We start from the raw sequence: 11,097 nt of genomic DNA, 5'->3' as shown, positions 1-11,097 counted from the left end.
AATTAATGATTTAATTAACCATTAGCTTGAAAAATTAAAATTGTCTCTCTTCCAAGTTTAAACGATGCCCTTGTCACCTTTCAATGGGCCAAATGCTAAGCATGTGAGACGAAATCAATTTAAGGCTGAAGACAAAAGCCTTTCCGTACATAGTCATGACTGGTCCACGTCATAATTCTCGTAATTAAGAACTAATCAATCTTTTAAAACAAGAGGACAAAACCGGTACTGAAAAAACAAACTGTTAATTAAAAATATTACATACGAATGCCAAAGCCAATAGCAAGGCCCAAAATAAAACGTAGTTCCCCCCTCTATCAACTTATCACAAGAAGCCCTAATACACTTATTGGATATTTTCATTTCTCTCTTCTCTTCTCTTCTCTTCTCCTGTGTGTGAATGTTACTTTGATACGTGCGTGCGTGAAAATATTTTCATTTCCGCCGCTTGATGACCCTAATGGACGCGAGCCAAGCCCCGCCTCAAGGCCTTACGCCCGAAGAATACGCGGAGCTGAGGCCTATCATCGAAAGATACCACAAGTTTGAACAGAAACCAAACACATGCGTGTCCCTAATAACACAACGGATTGATGCACCAGCTCACGTTGTGTGGCCTTTTGTTCGAAGATTCGACAATCCCCAGAAGTACAAACACTTCATCAAAAGTTGTAACATGCACGGCGATGGCGGCGTAGGCAGCATAAGAGAAGTGACGGTTGTATCGGGGCTGCCAGCTTCAACGAGTACTGAGAGATTAGAGATTTTGGATGATGAAAAGCATATATTAAGCTTTAGGGTTGTGGGGGGTGAGCATAGGCTAAATAATTATCGGTCTGTCACGTCGGTCAATGAGTTTCAAAAGGGTGGCGAAATTTACACTATTGTTACGGAGTCATATGTAGTTGATATACCCGAAGGTAATACTGTGGAAGATACAAAGATGTTCGTGGACACTGTTGTGAAGCTCAATCTGCAGAAGCTTGGAGTTGTGTCAATGGCTTCTCTCCATGGACATGAGTGAATCAGTTAGTTGATTAATTAATTGCGATGATGATATCAAAGTTTGTTGTTGCTGTTGATGATGATGATAAAGGTGGTGAGTGAGATTATTCTCTTTGAAATCTTAGTGGTTAGTATGATATTAATTTGCAAGTTGTGTTTTTTTTTTTTTTTTCAATTGGGTTTTGGACAAGCTGGAATTGGTTTGTATATTTTAGTTTTATTTGGGTGATTTCAGTTATATTATGTCATGGTTTTTTTCCCCTCCTCCAATGACCATTTTCTCTTGAACAAATGATTCAATAAGGGTGAAGCTATTCATATATATAGTTGACCCAAAAAATTTGCATTATTATAATATATAGTTTGGATACATATGGTTTGTTATGATAAGCATTATTGGCTCTTTTAGTAGTTTTTATTTCTTTGTGCCCTTCACTGGCCGAATCTTGAAATGATTGCCCTGTGGCAGTTGCAGATGCATGTCATCGTAATTAATCAATATCTATTGAATGAAACCCCAACTAGATTTGCATTTTGCATATAATAAATATTAGGCTTAGTTTTCTTATATGATGACGTAAGAAACGTGATTTTTCTTGATAAAAATCTAACGGTTGTAGAAATCATATAATTTTATTACTTTATATTCATATAACCATTAAATTTTTATCAAACGACTGTGGAAGAATCATGTTTCTTACATCATTATGTAAGATAACAAGCTCTATTATATTATTCTTTAACGAGGGCACCGTAAGAATATTAATAAGAAATAAAAAATATATTAATTTTTATATATTAATAAATAAAAAATATAATTTTTAATGTATTGAAATTTATAGTTTTTATATTTTAGTGGCATCTTCACTTAAACAAAATGAAGATTTCTTTCACTAGAAAAAAAAATTGTATATATATAAGATCACAATAAATAATGACCTCTCGTTTCCTTCAATTATTGAAACCACATTTTTGTTTTTCGTTTACTCTATATTATCTAATACATAAAACAGTTGAAGTTCTTAACTAAAGAGAAATAAACAGATAGCTCTGTATGTGTGTGAGCGCTCGTGTGCGAGTGAGTGAGTGAGAGAGAATAGTCAAACTCCATTGCTTTTAAGTATTACTCGAATGGCCACTTGGGCTTGTAGTCCAGTGGTGAACCATTGCCCTCAAAGTTAAGCATGACTATGAGGGCAATGGTTCGAGTCCCCACAGACTCAACCTCCCTCAATTAAAACATAATTGTGTGGAGACTTCTTATAACGTCTTTCTCCCTTGCGAAATGCGAGTGGAGTAGAGACATCCCTCCTCTGTGAGGGGTATTTGGATGGACATGTACTTCATAGAATAAAAGTGTAATAATATAAGTCTCATGTATATATATCTAATTGTAAATATCAGTGTAATGATCTGCTGTCAGTTGTATATATCTCTGTGTAATACAGTAACCAACTGATGCTTAATCAGTTTAAAAAAAAAAGTATTACTCGAATGCATGCAAGTGAAGAAATTAAAGTGAGGGAGACAAAAAGGGGAAATTACGGAGATAGCCGCTTTCCACTTTTTAATTATACACACTCATATTTCTTTCAAACATAACCAGCTTCATGTCATTTGGACACATTTACCCTTAATCACCAATTTTTACTGTATGATGATGTAGTATATGCCCAAGAAAATCATGCAGAATCTCTCATGAGAATACAACATTGTGACAACGGTGACTTAATTACTCCTCATAATTCCATCTTCTCACCCTCCAGCTTGTTGAAATTTATCAAAATGTAACTTCCTGGTTGCCATTTTGATCATTAATCATGATCTATAAGTCACCGTTGAGCGAGAAAATTAGACGAAAAATGACAAAGAAAAGATAAACTGAATTTTGAGCGAGAAAAGTATACATTAAAAATAATATAATCAATTATTATATATATATGTATTTAAATTTAATATAATCGTTATTTATATAATGAATTTTTAAAATGAATATAAACATGTCGTAATAAAATTTATTTATTATATTACTAATACGATATTTTGATGTATTTTAAAATTTGTTCGAGTTTGGAATAAACAAAAGGTGTGAGGGAGAGAGTTTTGGTCTGCCGAGCTGTGTGCTTGGCTGTTACTGTAAGAAAAGTGGGAGTGTGGCCATTTTTGTAATTTGAAAAAAAGGAAAGTGGTTATTTGGGCAAATTCCCGATTAAAAAAAAAGAGCGAAATATGGGGAATGTGATATTAGAAAGAGTTGATAGTACGTATCAGGTATAAGACACAAACACACGGCGAGGCCGAGGCTAGCTTTTTAATTAATTCGTGTGGCTTTGAATTGAAATGCCAACCCCTTAATTCAACGGCAAGCACGTTTTTGAAGATAAATATTTGCCCTCGGAAACTTGTGAGTTAACTTTGCCACCATGTGACCTCCAAATCTTACTTTACTGCTTCTTGCCCACTTAATTGTTTAACTACCAGATCTTTTCTTGATTTCTTCAGCTTATTTATTGCTTTACATATATATTTGCATTATTTTTCTTTTCTAGAATCGTATAGAGAGAGAGAGAGAGAGTCGTCTCGCTTTTTGTACATTTGTTGCATATACAATACACAATCAACCAGTAGACTCTTGACATGGACATTAAAATAAAGACCAAAAATGTTTTAGAAAAAAAAAAAATCAAAAGCTGACAGAATTTACTAGAAGTATGATCGGGATTGCCGTGTTAATAGATAACTTGGAGGTGAGATGCCACCTTCGGATTCAACGACTTTTGTAGGCCTTACCTTTGGGCTTTAGATTCCCGTAATTTTGGGGTGCAAAAAAAAAAGGAGTCAATAATTGCTAGAGAAGATCCTTTATTTTTATATATTTATAAGTGTAGGAGTAGATCTTATTTTTATTAAGCTTAATTTTCAAGCTGCATACTCAACAAACTCCAAAATTTCCACAATTGTATTTGTATAAATCTATTTTAAAAAAAATTATTTTATACAAATTGATATGACATAATTCAATTGGTTTGATTAATTAGCTCTTGATCTACATGAACTTTTTAATTTATTTTATATTTTTATTCAACCAATAAATTTATGTGACATCAATTTATATAAATTTATAATAATACCATTCCTCTTTAAAAAAAAAGAAAGTTGATATTGTACTATAGATTAAAAAAAAAATTGAGAAATTAGTGAATTAGGCTCAACAATAAGGTGTGAAAAATTTATCCCAAGGATGAAGAATGACGAGCCATTGGCCCATGGCTAGAGGACTATTAATTTATGAGGGCCCAAATTCGAGTTGAATGGGATTCATATCATGCGGCAGCCCAAATATAAGAGGACTCACTGCTGTGGTTGGAAAAAGATTTATGTCATAATAGTGTAGTTTTAGAATATTAAGTCGAAAGTTATTTCTCTGGAAGTTACTGTGAGTGATTATTTGATTCTAAAAGCAGCAACAATAACAATAACAACACAGCAGTACCTTATTAAATTAATACTTGATAAATTGGTGGTCTCGATTAAATAATAATTTTTCAATTCCAATTTTGGAGGCAACATGGTAAATTAATAATTCGATAAATTTTTAAATAATAATTTCCAAAAAAAATTCTTGTAGGGCCCAATTAATACATAAATTAATAATTAATTAATTTAAAATTTTACATATCACATGTCTATGATTTTCTTTTTTGGGCTATATAATGATTTATATTTTATCAGTCATTATTACTTTCTTTACAACTTTGAAATTAGAAGCTACCTTTTTTATTCTATGTACTATATTAAGAGAAATAGTAGAGAAACTGGTTTAATATATTGCCTCCGAAAATTCTTCTTTAGTGAGTTACTACATAATCCTAGCCGAGCTATCTAGCTAAAGGATTTTGATGTGACTAATTCATTTAATTAAAGATTAACTTAGAATCCTATCATACTATTTAACATACTAAATTCTATAATTATATTGCCTCTATACTTTACTAAAATTCACATTATGAATGTGATATTGTCTTTATGAATCAATAATTACTAATTCATCAATATATAAATATTCATTAAATTCATGATCCCAACACCATTAATTTATCTTCTGTTGTACTTATTTCAATCAAATGCAACGATATAAATAAGGAAAATGTTACAAATCATTTGGAAATTCATAGTAATTTAAAATAGCTTTTTTTCTTTCTTTCTTTTTTACTATCTGAAGGTTTTAGTATGGATGAGGCTATTTAAAGTTTGAACTATATATAATTCCTCTTAAGGGTGATATTTGACCCTTCAATTTATGTAACTAGATGGATCCCTCAATTTATCTCACCAAACCTCGCTTTTCAATTAATGTTGTTTATTCTAAAATTGCCCTTATTGAAAAGTAAAAATAATTAAAAACTATTATTTTCTTTCCTCTCAAGTTCTCAATAGATTAACTTCTTTGTCTCTCATATCTCTTTCATATTCTTAATTAGTTCGTAATTTGAATAAGATATTAATTCTTAATCAATCCTGATTAAATAAAATCCTAGATTCTCACATAAATTTGAAATCAATATCGCCAATAACAACAAAATCCATTACATGTTAATAAAATTCAACAATATCAACATTGAAACTCATCATATGTTAGTGGAGGTGACGGACTGGTGATGAACTTATTATTGATGAAGTTAGAGTTGGCAAAATTTGACACGACTCGATTGTCCGACACGAATACAACACAAATAAATGGGTATAGGTCGTCAAATTTAACACGATTATTAAATGGGCTGGGTCGAGGTCGACATGATTTTTTTTCGTTTTGGGTTAGGATTAGAGTTCTTGATCCATTTACTCGACCAATGACATTATATTTTATTTTTAAATTAATTTCTAAGCTCTTGTCACTAAAAATCATGTATTGGATATGATTATCTCTTTTTAATTTTTTTAAAGAATAGATATATACTTAGTTTTTTATTTATAAAATTTTAGACATATTTAGAATTTTAAGAGTGTCAATGTGTAAAATATTGGAACACACGTATATTTTATGATATTGATATATAATATTATTTACATATATATAATTAAAATTTTAATATTATAAATATGTAATATTTTGGGGTTATTGGGTAACCCGTTTATTTTTCGAATTGAATTTAAGTCTCAATATTTTAACACGATTATTAAATGGGTCGTGTTTGAGTTGACCTAAATTTGACACGAGACAAACACGACCCGACGACCCATTTTGGCAGCTATAGATGAAGTGATAGGGTTGATGGTTATGCACTTATACTATAGAGAGAGAGAGAGAATAAAATAAAATAATAATTCTTTTTGTTTAATAAGAGTAGTTTTAGAAAATAACAAAACAATTTAAAAGTGAGAGTTAGTGAGATCATTTGAGGAGGTCACGTGTCATTCATCTAATACCCATTTTCTTAGAATACTCACTATCAAAATATCAACGCCTAGAATTTTACTCTATAAACTATTCAATATCCCAAAATTAACCCCGTTTTGGTTTCTTCTTCGATAATTTTATATAAGAACAGTTTGTTAAGACGAGGATTAATTAGAGTTCACAGTAGGGGCAAATAGTTTAACTTACCTGTCCCTTTTGATAATTTTGTCTAAAGTTATCTGTATAATACAAATTTTCATTGAACCATGGGTTGAAAAGGAATTTTAACAGATTTAAATAGTCCCACCCTTTTAATAATATTATCACCCAAACACGTGTAATATGAAAGTTTTTGATGAGACCCGCGCATTAATATTGGTATAGTCCCGCGCATTTACCATAGCTGATAAAGTGAACAACAAGTTTAGAGTCCCGACCCATCAAGCCCTTATTAGTTGAATTCAGCTGACGGTTTGTGGCTTCATTGATTTCATTTGGAAATAATTTGGATATCTACTTTTTCTTTTTTTTTTTCTTTTTGAAACGAATTTGGATTTCTGCTATAAAAGTGAATCAACATTGAAGTGATAACAGTTACAATCATGTAATGTACTTGGAAAAAAAAATAAATTGACCGTTACATCCGCATCTCCCGCAAGTGGACCATAGTTTTAAATATGTTTGGTTGACAAAGCTTTAAAAAAAAAAGGGTTAATTTTGTCCTGCCCCCAATTATTTCAATATTTTTCGCCACGCACCCATATATTTCGAAAATACTCACTCCACACCTAAATCTGTTATTTTGACCGTTTATTCTAACGGTCAAAGGATAAATTTGAAAATTCATATCCTAAATATTATTTGATGATGATAAATTAAATTTATTTGATAATTTAATTGATGAAATTATTATTAATTACCTTTATATAAATTTTTTTTAATGTAAACATTAATTATTAAATTAACATTTTATCTCATTTTATTTTTCTCTAATTCAAGATAAGGGGTATTTCGGACATTTACTTAAATTTCAAATAGCTCCGTTAAACATAACGGTCAAATTAACGGAATTGGGTGTGGAGTGAGTATTTTCTAAACATATAGGTGCGTGGTGAAAAATATTGAAACATTTGGGGGCAAGACAAAATTAACCCAAAAAAAAAAGAATCTTGATCGACTGTACATTGTCACAGCAAAATTTTTAAATTTATGTTTTTTGCATGGAAAGAGTGTGTGAAATGAAGAAAAAGAAAAAGCATCGATCAACATTGTCTTATTAAACAAAAAGAAAAAAGAATATGACTCTTATTATGCAAAGAATATGTATTTCATACGCGACAATAGCTGGGTTGGCTATCATTATTTAAGTTATAATTTTTAGGGTGCATTTGAGATTGATGTGTTGTAGTTTTTAAGTTACAACTGCTGTAGAAAAAAAATTATTATTATAAAATAAAAATTAGTAATATATAGTAAATATAAATTTTAAATAATAATTTTCATAAAATTATTAAAGATATAATTTTTTTTTATAATACAAGTGAAAAACCACATCAATATGACTTTCAAGCTTCACCAAATAATATTTACTGTTTATCAAATACTTTAATACTGTATTTTAAAAACTACAACTGACCAACCTCAATTTCAAAAGCACCTTTAATTTGAACATGTTGTGTGCGTATGTTAGATGAGTCATCTTTTATCAAAGGGTTAATTTTGTCCTGCCCCCAACTGTTTCAACATTTTTCGCCACACACCCATATATTTCGAAAATACTCACTCCACACCCAATTCCGTTAATTTGACCGTTATGTTTAACGGAGCTATTTAAAATTTAAATAAATGTCCAAAATACCCCTTATCTTGAATTAGAGAAAAATAACATGAGATAAAATATTAATTTAATAATTAATGTTTACATTAAAAAAATTTATTTAAAGGTAATTAATAATAATTTCATCAATTAAATTATCAAATAAATTTAATTTATCATCATCAAATAATATTTAGGATATGAATTTTCAAATTTGCCCTTTGACCGTTAGAATAAACGGTCAAATTAACGGAATTGGGTGTGGAGTGAATATTTTCGAAACATATGGGTGTGTGGTGAAAAATGTTGAAACAGTTGGGTGCAGGACAAAATTATCCCTTTATCAAAAAAGCCTTTATTTTTACTAAAGTGAAGACAACTTAAACTAATAATAAAAACAAAAATTTTCAATATGCTAAAAGGATAAAAGATAATGCATGTGTTATTTTTTTATAGTTTGGTTCTCATTTGAAATTGAACATACTCTTTTGGGATTTTTATTCATCACAGATAAATCTACGTGCATATGCATTCACACGATACATGGAAACATTAATTCAACTTTGGGCAAGACATCATGATCCAAGAACCCAAAAAGATAACCTGAAAGACATTGTATAATCATTGCATTTACAGGCCCACAGCTTGAAGATGATTCATGATTCATGGTGGTCTACATTGCAATTTGCACATGATATTGCTAAAAAGGAGAAGAAAGTAGATGGAATTTGTAATTGCTTCAATAAATTTTTCAAAGATCTTGCCACTAGATTTTCTGGTCAGCTTTGGATTATTATGCTTGCATCATCACCATCATTTTTTCTTTTTAAATTAAAAACAAGTACACTGCTAAATCTTTGTTGCTTTACTTTTTAGCAATGCCTTAAACCTTTAGTTTGTTGGATTCTGAAGTGAAAGCATACAAATTTCTTCCCCTATTTAGTCCCTCTTCTTTCCCATCACTAGTCACTGTACTAGCTTCTTGTCTTAAAACAGCTCATAAAAGCAACCCCAAAATAATTTTGTTCTTAAAAAAAAAAGAAAGAAAATGTTGCTGAAAAAAAATCCTGCCACGAACAGGAGTTTCAACAGAGAGAATCTACATATTTTGATTGTGATGATTACAGTGAAGCAGCTGCAGAAGCAGCAGCAGATATCAAGAAGAGATGGTGATGAGAGGAGGACAAATTACAAAGGAAATGGGCCCTCTAAAGCCTGCAACAGATATGAGTACCACTGCACCAAAGAGTAATGTGTTTCCTTTCTCTTTCTTCTCCTTGTTTTTACTCTTTGTGTATCAATGCTGTGGTTGTGTGTGTGTGTGGTTCTTCTTTCTCTTTCTATCTAATTAAATGGGTCCATTTCATTCCTCTCCACTTCACTGCTCAAGCATTTTTTGGCCTTTTTTTCACACTCTCTTTCTTGCTTTTATTTTCCAGACCCATTGGTGTTTTATACTTTAACTTTGAATCTCAGTTTCTTGGGTTCTGTTCATGCAAAAGAAACTTTGCCCACTTCATGTATTGAGGGGGAAAAAAAAGTGAGGATAATGCATTATGCACGAGGCCAGGGTAACTTTTTCACCTTGTTCTTTTCGTTAAAGAGGAAACAAAAGTTCTGTGCTTCTGTTTCCTGGCTTTTGATTATACTCTTTTTGTGGAGAAAGTGAAAGTCAATTATATCATGTGAAGTTTGTATTGTAATGTTATGTCAATCAAGCATATTAGAAAACAAAACGACTTTTTCTTTGAGCGCTGCAAAGATTTCTCACGTCTTGCATGATGAAATCGAATATTTATCTGCTTTAAAATTCTCCACTTCTTTTATTTTGTTTTCTTCTAGGTTTGATGCATCAAACTGGGTTCTCATTGAACTTGTATCTTGGTGGGTGATACTTGATAGATCGCTTTGCTCCTCTGCAAATGAGACAAAGGTTGGTCACGTTTTCCTGCTTTATTTTGCTAGTTTCATTCACAATTCCACCAGTTCCGCTGTGTCATCACATGATTTTGTAAACACTGAATTTGAATTTTTTTTTATATGAAACTCAAAAATGTTTTAAAGATGAAGAATAATCTTGAAGCTGTAACCGGTGATACGTTTACACTTTTGTTGGTAGTTTCCTTTTAAATCACGATGTTTTGGTATGAAGTGGAAATCTTGTTTATGTTTCATTTTGTTTTCTCTCCAAGATATATTGTACTTCTATAATTGTTGGTCTTTCTTGGCTATTTGCTCTTGGTATTCATTCCTCTGCTTCTTGATTATAGTGTATCTGTAGGGAGGGCCTTAGAAAGCTCAGTTAATAGTTATTTTAGTTGATTGACACTGATGCCTGTCTTAGACTATTGATGATGTTCAAAATAGAAGGTTACTGAAAATGGGTATTTTTCATACCCTTTTAGTAAAATCATAGCATTGCCTTTTGAAGGAGTGATGATATTGAAACAACTAGTTGTATGCATAATCTGGCCTATCTAATTTCTGCAGGTTTGATATGTAGTTTCACTTTTTTCTGTAAAAAGTTTCATCAAACTATTGGTAGTTTGCTTCTTCAGTCAACACATTTTGGATTCTGCTAGATGATGAATATGTCCTTGTGTTCGAGAATGAAAGAAAGGGGCAGGATGAGAAAAACAATTCCTGTCTGCTTGGGCAGAAATTAGAAAATAGAAAGTGGGGAGTGGGGAAGGAATCTATCAAATTCAGAATTATTAGGTCCATTCATGGATGTCACAAGTATCATTTCATTCACTTCCTTAGCCACTGTATTGATGTATCAATTTTCAGATATCTTATTGTTTTTTGTCATAAAAAATTGCGCTTATAAAGTATTTCTTAAGTTTTCCAGTTCAATATTTCTTGAAAGCAGATAATC

General features: G+C 31.1%; 1 protein-coding gene across 1 annotated transcript; it reads left to right on the top strand.

The window, feature by feature from the left end:
• Window positions 1-402: 402 nt before the first annotated feature.
• LOC18054398 (abscisic acid receptor PYL2) lies at window positions 403-1,024 on the top strand. Its single transcript, XM_006450751.2, has one exon. It carries the CDS (start codon window positions 452-454, stop codon window positions 1,022-1,024), a length of 573 nt encoding a protein of 190 aa, XP_006450814.1. The 5' UTR covers window positions 403-451.
• Window positions 1,025-11,097: the final 10,073 nt, after the last annotated feature.

Source organism: Citrus clementina, unplaced genomic scaffold, assembly GCF_000493195.1.
Source record: "Citrus clementina cultivar Clemenules unplaced genomic scaffold, Citrus_clementina_v1.0 scaffold_1, whole genome shotgun sequence".
NCBI classification, from domain to species: domain Eukaryota; kingdom Viridiplantae; phylum Streptophyta; class Magnoliopsida; order Sapindales; family Rutaceae; genus Citrus; species Citrus x clementina.
The sequence above is the reverse complement of the archived record's forward strand: the minus strand, read 5'-3'. Positions and strand labels throughout refer to the sequence as shown.